Source organism: Haemorhous mexicanus, chromosome 1 (assembly GCF_027477595.1).
Source record: "Haemorhous mexicanus isolate bHaeMex1 chromosome 1, bHaeMex1.pri, whole genome shotgun sequence".
Classification (NCBI taxonomy): Eukaryota; Metazoa; Chordata; class Aves; order Passeriformes; family Fringillidae; genus Haemorhous; species Haemorhous mexicanus.
The window spans coordinates 123,509,205-123,528,576 of NC_082341.1; the positions used below are offsets into that span (position 1 = coordinate 123,509,205).

The 19,372-nt window shown below is 42.1% G+C and overlaps 1 protein-coding gene and 2 non-coding genes across 3 annotated transcripts in view; 2 read left to right on the forward strand and 1 right to left on the reverse strand.

Annotated features, from left to right (window-relative positions):
* Positions 1-19,372, forward strand: part of DNAJC5B (DnaJ heat shock protein family (Hsp40) member C5 beta) — a 57,665-nt gene that overhangs the window by 26,821 nt on the left and 11,472 nt on the right. Inside the window, exons 4-7 of the mRNA XM_059861480.1 lie at positions 3,069-3,282; positions 7,476-7,650; positions 13,269-14,307; positions 17,376-18,610. Of these exons, the coding sequence (XP_059717463.1) occupies positions 3,069-3,282; positions 7,476-7,650; positions 13,269-13,363 (484 nt within the window). The 3' untranslated portion in view covers positions 13,364-14,307; positions 17,376-18,610. The remainder of the gene's footprint in view (positions 1-3,068; positions 3,283-7,475; positions 7,651-13,268; positions 14,308-17,375; positions 18,611-19,372) is intronic.
* Positions 18,225-18,315, reverse strand: TRNAY-GUA (transfer RNA tyrosine (anticodon GUA)). The gene is given in 2 exon segments: positions 18,225-18,260; positions 18,279-18,315. It is a non-coding gene; the product is annotated as a tRNA-Tyr (tRNA).
* On the forward strand, positions 18,563-18,635 carry TRNAR-ACG (transfer RNA arginine (anticodon ACG)). Its single transcript has one exon. It is a non-coding gene; the product is annotated as a tRNA-Arg (tRNA).

Sequence of the window (19,372 nt, forward strand, 5' to 3'; positions counted from 1 at the left end):
GTCTTGAGGGATAGCTGTTTCTCTGTTTGCTGTCACTTTTCTCTCCCAAACTTGCTTGCTGCTGAGGAGGGCTGCAGTGGGCAGTGGTCCTAAGGCAGTGAAGGAGAAAGCCATTCACCATGAGAAAAGCATGAATAGACACAATCCCATGGTTTTGGTATAGGAAGTAGCCTACAAAGTCCTTTGTTCATTTCACTCTCTACTTTTTTGTCTTCTGCTTTTTTGTCATAGTGAACCCTATCTATTACATAACTGGGAATGTCACTTTTCCAGGGAACCACAAGTACTCACAGTACCATATACCTAGTACTTTGTGTTATAGCACATAGTTTTTGTCTTTACTTTTCTTGTTTCTTGGGTTGGACTTAACAGAGTCATTTGTCTTACTTGCATGAATTGCACTGCTAATATCTAGATCTTTTTCCCATTGCTAAATCATTTCAGTTAGTATATATCATCTCAGTGTGCAGAGAGTTGTTTTGGTAATGTACTCTTTTTAGTGAGAACATTTGTCCCAAAATCAAACTAAGAACATAGATTATCTTTTGTTAATTGCCGAAAGTAATCCTGTTAGTAGTCTAAAACAATACCAGGTAAAGTGAGAGTGCAACTACTGTCTTTCATTTTTTTAAAGCTACATTTTGTTCAAATTCTTATTTTTTATAAGATTGTTTGGGATATAGGTCCGCCAGAAGATGTCTTTGGGTCTCTGGGAAAAGAAAGGCTGGAAATTGATTGTCCAAGCCCTGCAAACATACATGGATTTTTGAAAGTAATACTTCTCTCTTTTTTCCTTTATTTCTTTTGATTTCTAATTGTTGGGCCCGTTTTCAGGTAAGAAAAGGGATAGATTGCATCATTTACTTAAATACTTGGATGACACATAATATCATTAGTCATGCAAGATTTAGCTTGTCTTTTCAGTTCTTACATTTAATTTTTTTATTGTGTTTAGGGTACATGTTAAACATGACCAAACTTTGTGTTTAAGGCACAATATGCACAGTGTATTAAATATGACTGAACACGAACCTATTCATGCTATTAGACACATGTTTAAGGAGTTATTTATGATCTATGATTCTGTGACTTGAGTGCAACAGAATTGAAGAGATCGTTGGCAGAAGCTGTTCCCAGGCTGATATCAGTCTTGATACTGGCAGAATGTCTTCCAGGCAGGAACTGTCATCAGGAACAAAGCAGTTACTTTTTATTGGAGGAGTAACCTATACTGGGACTTCAGAAGGAAATCAAGTAGGACTCTATTCTGAGGTTAAATTTATTAGAGGAAGTGTAGGCACACTGCCTTCACACCACAAATACTATTTTTGGTCATAGAAATTATGGATAGCTCTCAAAATATTTGGAGATAATATTTACAAAAAGAAACGTAACTTGGCTGTGATTAAATCAGATTAGAACACTACTAAATTACTTTCGATGCCACTAGAGGTCAGCACTAGTCATTAAATAAATGTCCGGGAGACTTTGCAAGCTCTTTACCGGGAGTATTGATTTTTGAAAAGATATAGTTCTGTCTATGCTTGTTTTCCAAGTGTGTGAGTTCACACTACCAGTGCTTCACGATGGTTGGAAGCAAACCCCTTCTTCTCGGTGCCGTGCTTCCCCAGTGCTGGGAGCCAAGAGTCACACACTGCACTTTTCAAGCTGTACCTCCCCTCAAATGCCAGAGTGCTGAGTACAGTCAGCGGCAAAAAGCAGTGACAAACCCTGACCTAGTAAAGGCTTCCAATGGCATAAGCTGCCCAGACTAGTTGGCACTACTCCATGCTCACACCACACAGGGATTACTGCATTTAGTTCTGGGCACCCCAAAATAAGAAGGATATGGACCTGCTTCAGCAAGTCCAGAGAAGGGACACAAGGATAACCAGAGAGATGGAGACAGGCTGAGAGAATTGGTGTTGTTTGGCCTGGACAAGAGAAGGCTCCAGGGAGACCTTAGAGCACCTTCCAGTACCTAAAGCAGTCCTGCAAGAGAGCTGGAGAGGAGCTTTTTAGCAGGGCATGAAGTGATAGGACAAGGGGCAATGGCTTTAAACTAAAAAGGAGTATGCTTACATTAGATATTAGGAAGAAATTCTTTACTGTGAGGGTCACAAGGCACTGAAACAGCTTACTCAGGAAAGCTGTGGATGCTCCATCCCTGGAAGTCATCAAGGCCAAGCTGGATGGGGCTTTGAACAACCTGGTCTAGTGGAAGCTGTCCATGCCCATGGAGATGAGCCAGACCTAGATGATCTTTAAGGTTCCTTGCAACCCTAACCACTCCACGATCCTGTGAAAATAACCATTCTGTGACGGTTCCTATGACAATGCCCTTTTACTCCTTTAAGGATTGTCTCAGAAGTGCAGCAGTGGGGAACTAGGCCAAAAGACAGGCACTTGAAACCGGGATTAACTCATTACTTGTGCTTCAAAAAGATGCTTGCCTTCTATTGTAATTCCTAACTGTGCTCTCCATCATCACTGTCTGGGCTTCTGCAAACACAGACACTGTTTACAACATTTTAATGTAGCTACTATTGATAGGCAATTGAACACAGAATTTCCTTTGCTATAAAGAAAATAATGTTGCTTGGATAAGCAGTGTGATCATCGTGTTTTTAAACAACCTTTAAAAAATCTTTATCTTTGCTAAAACCTGCTAAATGATGCAAATGAGTTGGCAATCATAATGCAACAAATGCCTGTGATTTATTATCATGTTGCAATCTGTGCTTTCACCATATATCACTGTCTACTTTAACACAGTAGCTGACTAGGTATCAATACACAAAGTTCATTCTCAGTGTAATAGGCACACCTCTTTCATCAAAACTTTCATGTTTGGTTCCTTTGTGTCACTTTTCTTCCACTGAGTACATCAGAGCTGGAAAAAAGAAGGTTGAACACACAGTTCAAAATTATTATCACTCTATGAAAATTATTATCACTCTATGAAAATATTTTTTGCAATGTTTTGTGTCTGTATACATGCACATATGCAGATGACTTCTTTTCCTTCTGTTTTGGGTTTTTTTTTTTTTTTGTGTCTCATATTTAAGAAAACTAGCTCTGAAATATCATCCTGACAAGAATCCAGACAATCCAGAGGCTGCAGAAAAATTTAAAGAGATCAACAATGCTCATGCAACCCTGACTGATGTGTCCAAGCGAAACATATATGACAAGTATGGATCATTAGGGCTCTATGTGGCAGAACAATTTGGTGAGGAAAATGTTAACACCTACTTCATGCTCTCCAGCTGGTGGGCAAAGGTAAGCTGTTATTCTCTTCTGGAAATCAAATGCTACAATGCACACTGATAATCACATACACAAGGAACACCCCGAAAAACATGATCTCTCTACAGGCTTAAAAATTAGTACGCTCTGACTCTAAACTAAAAACTTTATAAAACAAAATTATCTGGAAAATTGACGGTGGCAGAATGTAACATAAGCTCAGACTACTGCTAATATAGAAAGTTTTGTCCTTTTTTTTAACCTGGCATATAATTATAGTACATGTTTTGTAACACTTTCAGACATTAATTAGTTTTGAATCTAGTGCTCCAGGTTAATTTTGACTTTCTTTTCTGTTATGACTAAATAACAATGACTCATTATTCAAACACAAGAAGTCCCATTTATGTGACAACCAATTAATTAATTATTAAGGTACAAATTTAGCTGTCTTTTTTGCTATATATAGTACACAACGTAAGTAAGCAATAATAATACATAACACTGTGATTATGGCATTACATATGTGCCTTGGTGATGGAGTGAGAGAAAGGAACTAAAAGAAAAGGTTAGGAGAGTGGAATGGAGGAAGTGAGTAGGACAGGAAGAGAATGATACACCAAAACCCTGCATATTGCTCAATAAAAAACACATAATGGGCTGTTCTAGTCAGGAAGGATTTGGGTTCATTTGCTCCCTTATCACACTGGTATCCTCTGATGTGTGCATGTATCAAATTCAAGTGTTTCCGCAAATACTGAAATGTGACAGATATGCAACAAACAGAATTGCAAATATGCAAAATCCACACAGTTTCCATCCCACCTGTCTCCAGACACAGCAGCACAGGAAAGCGCTCTGCTGGACTGTGACAGAATACACAGGAAGATGATCTGTACTGCTTGAAGCAATGTGATGACAGTTTTTATCTGAGAACTGTGAAACACAGAATTCTCTGTTTGGCAAGGAACAGGCCAGTGCTGCATTGCCCCACATTCCCCTTTTAAGCTGGGAAGTCACTTGGGCACTTTGGCGGTCTTAGAAGCTATGATTTGACTTCTGAATCAGGATGAGGCAGAAGCTGCTCAAATGCAGAACAGTGCATGAAACCAATGAATAAAGTACTGGTGTTAGATTTAAACTTGCAAAGGTACTGCCCCTCAGAAGCTGTTTGGAGGCTATCTGCTTGCAGCTGCTGTAGCTGCCTCCTGCTGCAGGCTGGACACCCCACCATAGCTGCTGTCATCTCCTGATGGATCATTCCCCCTTGTCTTTGCTGTCCACCCTCTTCTTCTGCCTCTTTGTCACAGTTAGGTGGCCTCAGCACTGAGAGGGCAACAGTGTGGACTCCTTTAACAGTTTTTGGCAAAAAATATTTTCTTCACTGTTTCTTTCTCTTTTTTTTAATTTCTATTTTTCTTTTATTTGGTGATCTTTAATGGAGATTTTATTGAGTATAAAATCCTCTGGGGCCATAAAATCAGGTACAGAAATAACCACTGTGGCTTTGACTCATAAAGAGAGCAGTGGGGAGTAGAGAGAAGCTCATAAGTCCCTAACAACTAAAGGAGAAATGTGAGGATTGCTTCAAGCAAGCTGTATCCCAGAGGTGAGACAAGACATGCTGAAGAGCAAAGTAATCACTGCTTCCTGGTTTTCAAGAATTTTTTACAAAAAAATTTAAAATATGCATATAGAGTCATTTGAGGATTATCACAGGTGGTCCCTCTCTGTCTCCCCCAACCCAAAACCCACCACCTCCGAAGTATAAAGGGCCCACCAAGTGGTTTTGCATGGTTTTGTTACTTAGTTTGGTTGATGGAGGATCAATTTGAAATTTTTATATTGGTCATCATAATACTAGTTGAGTCTGAGGCATCATCTGCAGATGACCTCTGGACTCCTGATTTACTCCATTCTGGTGGAGGGCAGTAGGGACCAGAGCCTTGGCTTGTTATCTTCCTCACTGACTGCACACATTCCTCCTCCCAGCACATTCATACTGGGAAAATCTGACAGTTGCAAGGAGTGTTATCATTAGCAGTAAGGAAACTCAAATGAAAGGAGAAATGAAAAATAAAAATTACTGTTCTTTTTGAGAGTGCTAGACTTTTTAGCAGGCATATTAAACTGGGAACATACAGACGTGTAATGGGAACTCAAATTGCTTCTCCACTGGCAGGCATAGAGGTTGTTTTTTTAGCTGTTTTAGCAAAAAACCAATTCACCCTCTACCATGAAGACAGTTCATTGATAACATAAATAAACTGATTTTGGATTTAACAACTATGATAATATAAGCACAAGAAATATTGAAACATTTAAGGTATTGTGAATAAACTCAATGTGTTTTTCCCTCTACACACTTTCATTCTGTTTTATTTTTTCATTCTATACATTGTGGTGATTTATTCTTCATAACGGCATAAATGATAAACAGTCAGATAACTTACTTTGGGAATTATGGCACTGTTTCAGGTGTCCATTAGAAGGAAAGCGATTTATGACAAAAAGTCTGAGTCCTTTTCATTTAAAAGCACCTTGCTCACTCTAGACACATGCTTATATTAAAATTAGGCATATAAATAGTCTTACTACATTCAAAGGTGCTCCAGCCAGCCCTCATTAACATTAGCTCAGACATGCATGTATAATATTATCTTCATAGCTCCATTGTCTGATTTTGACAATATCCTGACATTTGTACTTACTTTCTTCCTCAAGCAGCATGTTGTCTTAGGAACATGACAAATACTTGGCAGACTGGAAAACTGCAATGCTGAAGCCTGGCTGTACCTCCAATCCCTATATACCTGGTAGCCACAAAGCTGTGCTGCTTTTACCCACACATTCAGAGAATCATAGAATGGTTTGCTTGGAAGGGACCTTAGAGATCATCCAGTTCTAAGCCCCCTGCCATGTTCAGAGAGACATCCCACTAGACCAGGTTGCTCAGAGATCGATTCACCCTGGTCTGCAACACCTCCAGCAATGGGGCACTCATAACTTCTCAGGAAAACCTGTTCCAGTGCCTTACCAGCCTCACAATTAAAAATTCCTCCCAAATATCCAATCTAAATCTACCCTCTTTTTGTTTATTTCTACATATCAGCTTTGATTTGCTTTCCAGGAATGTCACTGGTTTTCCTTTGCTCTTATACAACTGTGTCCATGAAGAGATGTCCATGGAGATTTCTTCTGTGTCACAAACATCTCCATGTAGTCCTGGATCTACCTTGGGTCAGGAGCCAGGCTGCTGTCATGTCCCTGTGGAGCACAGACTGGCAATGCCAGACTAAAGGTTCCCCTCCTACATGTCCATTGCTGTGATGCAGCACACACTTGAACATCTGGGGTGCTGTGCTGTGAACCCAGGCAATGACTTCGTCTGAAGGAAGAAAGCTCTGTAAATTTAAATTTTCTGACTCTTGACTCTTTCCAGGATCTCTAGTCTTGGCCCCAGGCAATGGTGTTGGCTCTCCTGAATCCTCTATGCTTTGTGCCATGGGGATAAGAGTGATCAAAGGTGGGAACTTCTTGCTGAGTCCCCAGATCAAGAAACCATAGTCTGAGGATTTTAATTTAGGAGATGTCACCTGTGTGGTCCTGCACAGGCTAATGGGGGAGAGAGACACCTACAATGGGCAATTCAAATACTCTTATGGCTGAACCTTCCCCTGGAAGGGCTTTTAACTTCTCTTTGACTGTGTGGGGAGTCACAGCAGCGACATCCAGTCCTAAACTGGATGCCTCATTTCAGTGCCCAAAATTATGTGGGATGCATCTGGGTCTTTGTTTCTTTTTCTCTCAGCTTTGTTATTGACAAGAGCTTGCCAGTAAATAAGTGTTTGCAAAAATGATCTTGGGCAAATGAATCATTTTAAAGATGGAAATGAGTCACGTTAAGGTGGGTGGAGTTTTGCATACTGCCTGGAGGGTTTTTCTGAGGGCCATCAGCAGAACAACAGACTTTCAAACATTGAGCATGTGGGGGCCTGTTGGTTGGTGTCTTCTTTGTGGATTTGGTCCTTAGTGACAAATAGGAGGTAGTGGGCAAGGAGGGCTTTGGAAGATCTGGCCCTCATTCAGGCACTGGGACAGCAGGTGGACTCCTCTGAGTGCCAAGCACTTAGGAACCAGAGTTCTGCCTTCAGGTGTAAGAGACAGCCACGAGTTTGAGGAAGGTCACTGCTAACAGGACTTTCATCCTGCTGTGTTTAACCCAGGGCCTGTTTGCGGTCTGTGGTTTGCTGACTGGCTGCTACCTCTGCTGCTGCCTCTGCTGCTGCTTCAACTGCTGCTGTGGAAAGTGCAAACCGAAGGCACCCGAGGGGGAACAGCAGGAGTTCTGTGTGTCTCCAGAAGATTTGGAAGAGCAAATTAAGAACGACATGGAAAGAGGTGTGTATTGTAGGGGCTTACCGTGTGGCAAAGCTGTTCAAAACAATCTTTAAATCCTGTAGTCCAGATGTTCTGCTCACAATGCTGAGGCTGCTTCCAGACTTCAGTGGAGACATGCCAAGTCACTCTAGCTAAGACCACAACCTAGCAAACCTCCCAAATTATGTATTAATGCAAAACCAAACTTGTGGCACTTACAACTAAAAATCTCCTGTATCTCTTATCAGACACACACACAATAAATGTCTTAGGGCTCATTTTAAGAGACAATGTTCACCCTCTAGCCCCCATGACCACATTCCTTCATATCCTAGATCCTACACTCATACAATAGGCTCTGCTGGACTGGTGCCTGTCACATCTGATTGGCCTGAATAAGGTCTCATACAGACTTTAGCTGTGTAAAATTTATTCCTGCTTGTGGTGGATACTGTATCCTTTCAAGAGAGGGCTTCAAGAAAAAATGCCAAGTTTCCTACAGTGAGGTTGTCCAGTAACCCAGGGGAGTATGCATGGGAGCTGCCATGGTCCTGTCCCTCTCCCATCCAGCCCCTAAGCTTCTCACTCTCTTCTGCAGTAGCAATTCTACCTTACTCAGGCCTTGGATAAAATCCAGGTGTAAACTAATCCTCTCAAAAATGTCTGTAGTTCCTGGCCCATTTCATTCTCTGGTGTGCTTCATGGTGGAGCAAGCAAGTGCTAACTTAGGGGCAAGAGGAACAGGAAACTTAGGAGCCAGGAACATGGGCCTGTGGCAGCAGAATGACCTTCACAGCAGGTCAGCTTCTTTTTTTGGCTTTGCTCCATTCTCCAAGCTGCATGTTCAGGTTTTGGCTCTGCCAAGGGATGATGGAGGTGATTTCCTAGTTTGGCACTAGTATGGGATACATGCCCTGAACCAAGAGTCCTGTCCCAATGTGCTGAAGAGGGGCAGTTTTGCCTTCATATTCAGGGGAAGCAGAAACATCTCAAACTGGATAGATATATACAGGGTGAGAGATGCAGTGACCCTTGCTCCAGCAATAAGAACCCAAGGTACCAGGGAAGGACTGAAGACACTTTTCAGATGCAAATTTATATAAATTATGATTAAGTTTACAGGTTTTTTATGAGGAAGGACCTAAGAAGTCAGCTCACTCTTTTTCTCTTCCATTGTTATGGAAGATCTTATACTGTTATATTCTTATACTGTTATATTCTTATTCTTATACTGTTTATTATGCTTATTATGCTTAAAATAGCACTGCCAGATTGCAAATGTCATGTTCCCTTAGCAGTAAGAAAATTTTTTCCCCCAACTTTTCACACAAATTTACCCTTCCATAAATATGTAACAAAACACTTGTAGTAGTTGAAACAAATGCTATTTTTATAACTGCTATGCCAACGTGTGGTGGTGTTTTTAAACTGATTTTGCCTAGAGGCATATCAAGGTAAACACAGCTTAAAAATTGATCATACTTAATCAGTCTCTGAAAAGGCAATAAAAATTACTAGTGAAAACTTTATAACCACAATACCTTGAGACAAATCTAATAACTTTTACAACATTAGGCACCTGAAAAGTGCAAATCTAAAATGGGTCTTGTTCTTCATGAGTCTCTGATACCAAAGCCAAGTCTAAAGTAGAAGGATGGACCTTTGAAGAATCAGAATGTTTAATTTCTGCTGGTTTTCTTCATTTGTTTATTTTTAATTTGGTTTATATTTATTTTAATTCTCCCTCAAAATCCAGAACAAAATTCCCCAGTGGTAGAAAAGAAATTGCTCTTTCCTTCCGGCACAGGTACCAGAAGGTATTGGTATTCTTTAATTTTAGGCCCCCTTGACATCCCTTTACTCCCACCGAGTCCCACTGAGACCAATTTTAAAAATTAATTTTAAATGCTTAGCAAAGTACCAGTCTGAAAGAAATAACATGGATTTTCATGTTTTAAGTATTTGGAATACAGTATTAAATACATAGGTAGGGTCCAAAGAAAACTAGATCTTTATCCCTGTTCTACCCTCCTCTTCAGTCTTGGTACATTTTCCTCCTAATCAAAACCAGCAAGTCTCAGTAAAGCAGAGTTCTCTTTATTTTAAAAAAGATCAACCTATAAGGAATAAAAATAAAAGCTTTATGACAAAGAGTAACATGAGCATCTTTTCTGCAGCTGAAAGGAAAACAGGCTATGCATTTAGGAAAAAAAAAAAAAAAAAGAATGACAACAAGATCCCTTCCTCCTTTCCTTGTCATCCCAGCTTCAGACATGCTGGCCAGAAAGACACAGCTGACTTTTAGAATAGCAAAGACTGTGCATTTTTGAATGTTGGGCCATGGAAATTAATACTCATGCCTTCTTTTAGGTAAATAATAGAAATGTTCCTGTATGTAATTCAGAAAGAAACTGTGTAATTCAGAATTACTTGTGCAGCAGATTTAATTTTGGAAGAGGAGATTCTATTAGGATCCAAGTTCTTTGCATGCCCTCTGAGCACAGACTGAGCATTCCAGCTAGTAATTAATTTCTTTGCTTCCTGCTGTCCCCAGCATCTACAGTATTTCTAACCAGAACTTCTCACTGAGGTCAAAATGTAGATTTTTCAAGCCAAGGCCACACTAAAAACTATCCAGATATTTTTTAATCAGTCATTGCTTTTCTGAGGAATGCATCATTGATAAATCATCAAAATTCCTGAAGCTACAAAGCTCTGAGACTGAGCCCTTAGCAGTTGTGCTCAGTGGGAGCTGCCTGTTGCTGGCTGTACTGCCCAAAGGAGTTGAGATTTAGACTTCTACTCTCAAACTGACACAACTATGATAATTTTTCAGTTCCTCACATTTCTCATTAACAAAACTATGGTTTTAAAGAGTTTATTTCATTCCTCAGACTAACATACCATAAAACATAATTATTAGTGAAAAAGAAAGAGGCATGAGGCCAAAGATTCAGTGATCCATTCCCTAAAATGTAAGAGCAAAGTGAGTTGCCACCTAAATCAACACAATCATGCCAAAGGCTTCATTCTGTTGATATGCCATTTCTCTAGAAAAGTATAATTTCTAGGGGAATTTATATTCCTCTAGAATAAGGTTTTAGTCAAATAAATGTCACTTGTTCTAGTGCTCAGCTAGGTCAGTGTCACCCTTGAGAGCCTCGTTTTACAGCATGTATTTCCAGGGGTAAGATGACCGTCAGAACTAAAGGAAATTAGGGGCTTGCAAGCCCTGGCACATACTTAGCTTACAAGGATTTCTCCTCATAACTATTGATTTGTACCAGAAGACTCTGACCTAATATAGAGCAGAAGACCAAAAATTAAATGTTATGTTTGGGCTATTACATTTTAAAGATGACATTTTTTAGTGTCTCAGATCAAACATGACATTAGAAGGGTGCAAAATAAGGTAATCTATGGTATCATGCCATGATGTTACAGGGAACCTGTCAAAATGCACTAGCAGAGGAAAGTATCACTTGCTTGTCTGCAGCACAGGCACGTGCAACACTTCATCACTTTCCCACACACATGGGGCAGGTTGACAGATTTTGCTTCCACTGAACTTGATGGCAAAATTTCTGTTAACTTTTGTGTTCCCGGAGGAGGTGGCATTGGAATTTGGATTGCCTTTGTACTTCAGGCTGTAATGATGCACTCAAAGCAGTTTGGCAGGTCTGTTCTCTCCTGTTCAGTTATCGTTGTAAGAACAAAGAAAGGCATTTCTAGACCAACTTTTATTTTACAGAAAATGAATTCTGGGAGAGAAAAAAAAGGACAAGAATAAAAGAACCTGAGTAGAAAAATACTTTCCCAACTCAGAAGCAAAAAGTTTTTATCACTTCATTGTCTCCTCCACACTCCATATGATACAAATGTAGGCGAACAGTGAGCAGGAGCTATCTATAGAAGGCAGTTTAAACTGTGAATTCTGCCTCACCTCCATTCTGCAGCTTGCCATTAGCAGACTATATTTGTGCAGTTTATTATGCTATGGGTCCCTGTTCTGCTAAAAAACCCTATAATAAATCTTAGAAGGGTGCAAGCAGCAAAATGCTTGGTGAGGGTGTCAGCTAAGAGCTGTCTGCAGATCAGCTGGAGGCAACGCGACAGATTTGCAGTGGGTCCTGTTCTCCTGTTGCACACCTGGGTATCACAGCAAAATGAACTGCTAATCTCTGCCCTCCATCAACAATCTTCCCGAAAATGAACAACTTGGAGGCAGAAGTGGGTGGGAGAGAATGCTGCTCAAAAATCTAGAAAACACAAAGCAACTTAAAAATGGATTGGAACTGCCAAACAAATATGAGCCTGAGCTGAGCTCAAAGCATTAATTACTCACATACTTTTAGAAGTTATGAAACACGTCTGTCTTTGACCTTGTGTCTAAATATGGAATTGCCCATACAGAGAAGCTGCTTGGCATTTAATCATTCTTGCCTTTCACCTTGACAGAGTCAAAGTTGTTCTACCCCCACCGAGTGGAAGCCGTATGGCATGCAATTAGATTCCTGCTCTGGGTTAAGTTACTCCTGTACATTACATCTTTTGCCCATGATTCATCCCATCAACTGTCATGTAAACAGAAGGAAATGTCAGATGAGATTTTTTCCCTGAACATTTGGTCATTTGGCAAAAAAAGTCATAATTTGTATTTGATTACTGTGAACACTCTCTTAGTATCAGGATATAGACAGTCCAAAGCTTTCATACGAAACATTTCACTAAGATGGCTGAACTTGTAAAAGTCAGTCTCTGAGACTTGAGTACTTCCCTCCCTCCAAAAAACATGTGGGTTGGAAAGAGGCCCAGAAGAATCTGTCTTACTGCACTTACTAAACCTTATTCTTTATCAGATGGAACACAGTAGCCATCAAGGAACTCTGTAAAGACTTCACTTCTACTTTCCTCCACTCTATAATAAATGCATTTTTAATAGATATATTGGAAAAGCAAACACAAAATTGCACGGAGTGAGAAAGTACACAGCAGTAAGGATTTATAAAGTGATAATATGAAGTTTTGGCAGTTCCAAGTTCATTAAAATAGTAATTCCCAGAGTCCTATTGCATTTACATTACATAAGACTTTAAATTAAAGTCAACATTTTTATTTAACTAGCTGGCTCTCAGGATGTATATTATTTCTCTCCTCTCAAGTGTATTACTATTACTGCTCACGCATTTTTCCTTTTAACTCTCCTCTTTCTTTACTGTTAACTCTGCCTTCTTCAAGACTCATTTCTGTCCCATTCTCACAAACAATGTCAAGGTTAGGGCTTGCTGACTCACAACAGCACTGATTATATTCAGCCATTTGTAGGAACAAGCACTTGCTATTAGAACAGGCAGGAACCTTTAGCCTGCAAGCTCTGCAAAGCACCAGGAACAGCAAATGTCCAGTCTGACAGCAGCAGCAACACCCAGAAATCTGCCATTGTATGAGAACTAGGAGGAAGAACATTTGTAGGCTTGGTGTGGGCAATGTCACCTTGTTGGTACCCACACAGCTGTCTGTGAAACCAAATTAAGCTGTAACCAGAAGAGCAAATGAAATGTTGTGGTGCTAACAAGAAATTTGAGTTTGGTAGCAAGTGAAGGTTCTTAAAGTAATCTTTTTTGTCCTCTCCAATTTAGATGGAGAAACTCCTATTACGCTTCAGCCGACTAACGTCACTGAGAAGACACAACTGATTGGGGACAGCCATCGGAGCTATCGCACAGAGTCCTAGGGCACGCCAGGGACCTGCTGGGCTTCTCACTGAGTCTCACAGTGAGAAAAACGCCTGATAAGTTCTGCAGCCTGTGTTCATAGCAGTCTTTAAGCTAATAAAAAGTAACCTGAGAGTGATTTCCTACCAAGGCAGAATGTCGCTCTATGCTACTTCCAATAGGTTGATACCTGCACTGTGTAGGGAGATACCCATGGCCTGCACAGAGCATGCTGGTCTCTCAAATCTTCAAATTGTCTTTCCCTCTAATAGTGTTCCCTTTGATACAACTGGTATTCTCCCTGCATGCATCTGTAGTTTCACCTCCCAGACACATTCTTGAGTCCCTTTATGGACACACTGGCTGTCTCTCCCTGCCCCAGGAACTTTCCTTGCATGCAGCAGTTTTGCTGGATGGGAAACACTCCTGTCAGGGACCCCCAGAAGTGCTCTTTAGCAGGTCTCAGAGAGAAAGTAGTAAGCAAGACAGACGGGGCTCTCCTTCCCAGAGAAGAAGTGCTCTTTGGAGGGCAGCTAGTGGCTTGCTGGGACCCAGCTCTGGCAATTATAAATCCTGAGCCAAGACAAAGTACTGGGAGATTTTTCTGATGGTTGTTACAGTGCAGGTCACTCCAAATCCAGGAGTCTCATCCAGAAGCACACATAGGCTCTGTTGTCTTCTCCAGCAAATGCTGCAAATCCGTGAGACAAACCCAGGGCTGTCCCCGAGCCTCTCTCCTCCTCCCACAGGTCTGTGGCAAAGCTCCTCCTTTTGGTTCCCAGCCAACAGCTTTCTGCCAGCTGGCTTACTGTACCGTGCCCTTGGCTTGTGGCCCTACTGCCCTGCTGGCACTGGGCTGGGAGCCATCACACCAGCACAGGTACTGGGGCTGTGGGAGCAGCAAGGACTTGGCAGGGAAAGCATGCAGCAAAGGAGTGACCGTCCTCCTCAGCAGCTCATTGGGGTAAGACTGAAACCTCCCTTCTGTGCCAGGCACAGGGGCTTTAAGAGCACATGGCATGATTTTAAATAAAGAGGCAGGAATGAAGTGTATGTTCAGGTGCACCACTGCACAAATCAGTGGGGACACATGTGGGCATGGCTAAAGGAAGCATGAAGAACTTAGGCCACTAATTTGTAAGAGCTAAAGGAATACCTCTTAAATCTTAACCTTAGCACCTCACTGATTTGATGTAGTAGCTTAAGCCTGAGGCAGCAGAATTTCTCCTTATTGATCATTTTACATCAATCATTGTCAGTTCTGTGTATTTGCTATTTTTGCATGCTGTGGTCTAAAGGGGGTCACAGTGTTCCACTAAATTATACAGACTTGTGAATATATAACTATCTGAAAGTGTTGTTCCCTTGCTTAAAATTGGATCCTGCAGTTGTGAAACATTATTATCTTCCTTCTATTCTCACCTTTGACATCACGTCATTCAGCTAAATATATTGGGAAAAGAATGTGTTTTATAGAACCAGCTGTAACTCCAAAGTCAAGACATACTACTTTCAATGTTTCTTTAAAAGTCCCATAACGCAAGGATATTTTCATGACCATTACTTCCTGTTCAAATTATCTGTTCTCTGGATGCAGGCACTGGGGACAGCCAGCATGCACATTGCCCTCACAAATGGCCCTGGATTTCTGCTTCAGAAAAGAGGGAAGATGCTGGCATGGCCAGAGTGCACAGGCACTCGTTTCCCTCCTACCCACAGGCTCCTCTTTGTCCTCAGTTGCAATGATTTTGGAAACCACTTGTGCGTACATAATTCCTGACCCCCATCCTACCTGCCCACTGAGGATGTGCCCATCCAACCCAGCGGTGCCAGGAGAAGGGGCTGGTGCCACCATCCTGCCACTGAGGAGACATGAGCCCAGAGGCTTGTCTTTCCAGGGGCAGCCGAGTGCTTCTCATCTTCCCATCAGGGGGATGGATCAGACAGCACTGGGGTGCTGTGAGATGGGCAGAGCCCAGAGACTTGGCACTCCTCTTTTGGCTTTCTCCACCATGCCCCTTTTCAGGGTGTTTGTTCTGGCGTAGGATGTTATCCCCAGTGAAGGAGTAGGGAGAGCACATAGTACATAACAAATCTTCAGGTGAAGTAATTCCTGGGTTTCGCTGTCTGGTAGAGAAATTTAGTGTGAAAATGTCTAAATGTTACCTAGTGACTGTTTCCAGCAGAGAGCTGAAAGAGGCACTGGGAAAAAAGTCTGGTGTAAAGTTATGTTTTATGTGTGGAATCCTTTCCCATGTGAAATCCATCCTACTTTTCCCATGGAAGTCACCAGGAATTGCACCCTTGCTTTCAACAACAGCTACAGAGCAGGCCTAAAGCCAGGGAGGAAGAAGTAAATCCCATAATAGCAGAAGCAATTGGGGAATTTTTTCACATGCAACACCTCTGATGGGTCTAGCGGGCCAGAGCCAAAGTTCACCAAAAACAATAAAATTTTCTCCATGGGCTTGAGATGCACTGCAAGTCATGTGGTTCTTATTTACAGTTTCTAAATGAGAGCCTTTTCTTGGGAAAGATTTATGACTTGATCTCACAGTGTGAAGCAAAGATGGACAAGCTGCTGCATGTTTTACAGACACAGGGTTCTCTACAGAAGAGCCACAACGCATTAGGTAGCATGTCAGTTAGCAAAAAATCTCAGAAGGAACCAGTGACCAAGCCTCTGAGGGGGTTGTCCAGGAGTTGCAGCTTAAAGATCTGAGTGTCTGAATTCATGGTTTAATTTCAAATGGGTAACTTAGTTTAAAGTACCAGAGCATTTGTGTCTCTCATTGATGTGAAGATCAGCTATTCTGAGGACAGGTGGAGAGAGAATGATAAAGGATTTCAGGACTTAGCTCTTCAATGGGATTTTACTCTGTTTGCTTTTCAGAAAAGTTCCTAACATAAACACATGCTAACATTATCTGCTTTTATGTACAGTTCAGTTGCACACCTAGAAATCTTAAAATTTACAGATTCCAGATTTTTTTTCTCTGTTTTGCAACATTTATTTATATGTAAACGTCCATGTATTCAAATCTACCTTGTCTGTCAATCACTGACTAATAAAAGTTGTATGTATGAATTATAGCACTCCCTTTACCTTGCCACACTATCAACAACTTCATTCCAGTAACAGCTAGAGAAGCTGTTGAGACAGCTGGCCCAAGTTATGGCTCTGCTCCCTGGCAAGTGTCAAATGACAGCTCAGGGTTTCCCCGAAGAGGAACTAGCTCTTGGATTGCAGCAGATGTGCCCGCCCATGCAAAGCAGCCAGAGCCATGGCCTCACATTTTAAATCCTTTACTTAATGCAGAATGCTTGTAAAAGAAATCATCAGTGACAAAGTGATGTAACACAGTCGTTTCACTGGAATCAACATCTCTAAGGAACAATTTCCCCCAGCAAAAGGTGTGTGCAGAGAGGGGAACCATGGTGCTGTTGAGGACGACAGCAGATACTCTGAGACATCCAGCACCTCACTCTGGGGTTTTGCATCTGTTCAAGAGCCAGCACAGAGTGCCAGATAATCTGGGCATGCTACGAGACAGGAATATTTGTCACTAGGTTGGTATCCAGCCTCTGTGACCACAAAAGCCCAAGCATTTGAAAAATGGACAAGGGGCAGCTGTTTTGGCTGTATGTATCCTCAAAGATCTGTTCCTTTGTGTGCTTAGATATTAACACATACCCAGATTCACTCAAAACACCAAACAGAAAAGGCAGCATAGACAATTTAGGCATACCACCATGTAACTAGTTATTTAGGTAGTTTGTGCACTTTTACTCCCCAGAACAAATTTGTGGGATAAGCCACAATGCTTAATACAAAAAACTTCAAATATAATTGTATGTCCCTTAATTTGATTGCCTACCTTGTATAAGAATGAATATCAATATGTTTCAGTCAAAAAAAATTACATCTCTGCCTCTTTGTAGAATAAAACAATTAAAAATAATTGAAGAAGCATGCTAAACTGAGCACAGTTAAAATTATTGATTTTTTCCCTATGTTATTATTTCCTGTAGAAGAGAAAAGAGTGTGCTGTTACAAACCAGTGAGAAAGACCACAGATGACCACAACCCCCTTCCTTCCCTCCACAAACTGAAGTCAGCTCCCTCATCACATCTGGCTTCTCCTTTCACTTTGAGAGATGAATAGGTAGAGAGTTTTGTAGAAGAGCACTCAGTCCTTCGGGCCAGTTTCACCCATCCCAGGGCTGGGAAGGCAGTAAGACGGGACAACTGTGTGGTAGCTGACACCTATGATAGACAGACCCCGTAAGGACACAGAATTTTCAACTAAGGAAGAGCATCAATACATGCTAATCTTGGAATGAATTGGGTAGGAAGGGCCCTTAAATATAATTCAGTTCCAACCCCCAGCCATGGGCAGGGATGTGTCCTGTCCAGCCTGGACTTGAACACGTCAGTTGGCTGGATAAGAAAATGTGTTCCTCTTGTGGCAGTGTATACAGATACACTGTAAAAACAGTGTCTAGACATTTGGAAGAGAGAAGAGGAGACTTGGAAAAATGACCTTCAGAATTTCAACATCCTAATTAACTGCGATGAGACAAAGGGATCTAGCCGGTATCCTCCTGCACTGACTTGCTTTGTGGCACGTTGGAGTATGAACACACATCTCGTTTTCCTTTAGAAATTCAGGAGGTGTTGGCAGTCCTGCATTAGGCCCGGCATTCTCTGCACCCGCAGGATCAGTCGCTCCTGAGAGTGAGATACAGCGCACAGGCTCGGTTTGCGATGCGGCCGGAACACGTCTAGAAAAGCAATCGTATCTGCAAAAGGCTAAAGAGACAGTTGCTTAAAAGCATCTTTGCATAGAAGGAAGAAAAACAGAAAAAAAGTTTTACGTCTCCTTCGAGCCGGAATCGAACCAGCGACCTAAGGATTCCCGTGGGGCGCAACCGCTACAGTCCTCCGCTCTACCAGCTGAGCTATCGAAGGGACCTGCGAGTCACGTCGCCGCCATGCACCAAGACCATGGCCGGCCCGCCCCGCGCATGCGCAGCACGCAGTGCCTTCGGGCGGGCCCTACGGCCGGTCACGGGGCAGGGCGGGAACGCCGGGAGCGCCCTCTGCCGGAAGGGCGGGGCGGGATCCGGGCCGTGGGGGATACCCGGGGGTGTCGGGGGACGCGCCGCGCCCTCGGTTTTGGCTATACAGGACAACGGGGGAAGCTTGCATACATGCGGGGCCAGTGGCGCAATGGATAACGCGTCTGACTACGGATCAGAAGATTGTAGGTTCGACTCCTGCCTGGCTCGCATTTGTTTTTTTCCTGTTCTCAGCCGTGATGGTGCGTTGAAGGGGTCATGGTTTGCCTTCTGATCTCACCATCCTGGCTTCTTAGATTTCTCTTTCCTTTTGATTTCTCTTTTTTTTTTCTCATCTGATCTCATCATCCTGACTTCGTCAGGTACTGGAGTGACAGGACAGGGAGTTACAGGTACAAAACGAGAGGGGAAATTCCGATTAGAGATCAGGAAGAAATTTTTTGCTATCAGACTAGTGAGGCACTGCAGCAGGTTTCCCAGAGAGGCTGTGGGGGTCCCAGCTCTGGCAGTGTTCAGGACCAGGCAGGATTAGGCCTTGAGCAAGGCCTGATAAAGCCTGAACACGACAAGCATGTCTTGGTGGGAGGTGTCCCTGTCCCTGACAGGTGGGTTAGGACCAAATGATCTGTAAGGTCCCTTCCAACCCTTTAAAATTCTATGATTTAACCCCATTTGTCTGCCTGGTGGTGCTGTGTTTTCCAAAGCAAAACACCACCGTAGGCTTAAATTTTTCAATTTTTTTTTTCCAAATTAACCCGATTAACACACCATTACATTACATGTGGGAGTAACCTTCTGGCCGTGGGAGAGGAGCAGGGTACTCCACAATGGCCTGACATTCTGTGGTTACTCCCACAGAGGACATCAAAGAAAACAACCACGAGGTCTCTGAAGGCAGCAGGCAACGTTGCTGTGATTAGGATGTTGTTTACATTCTAAGTCTTCCG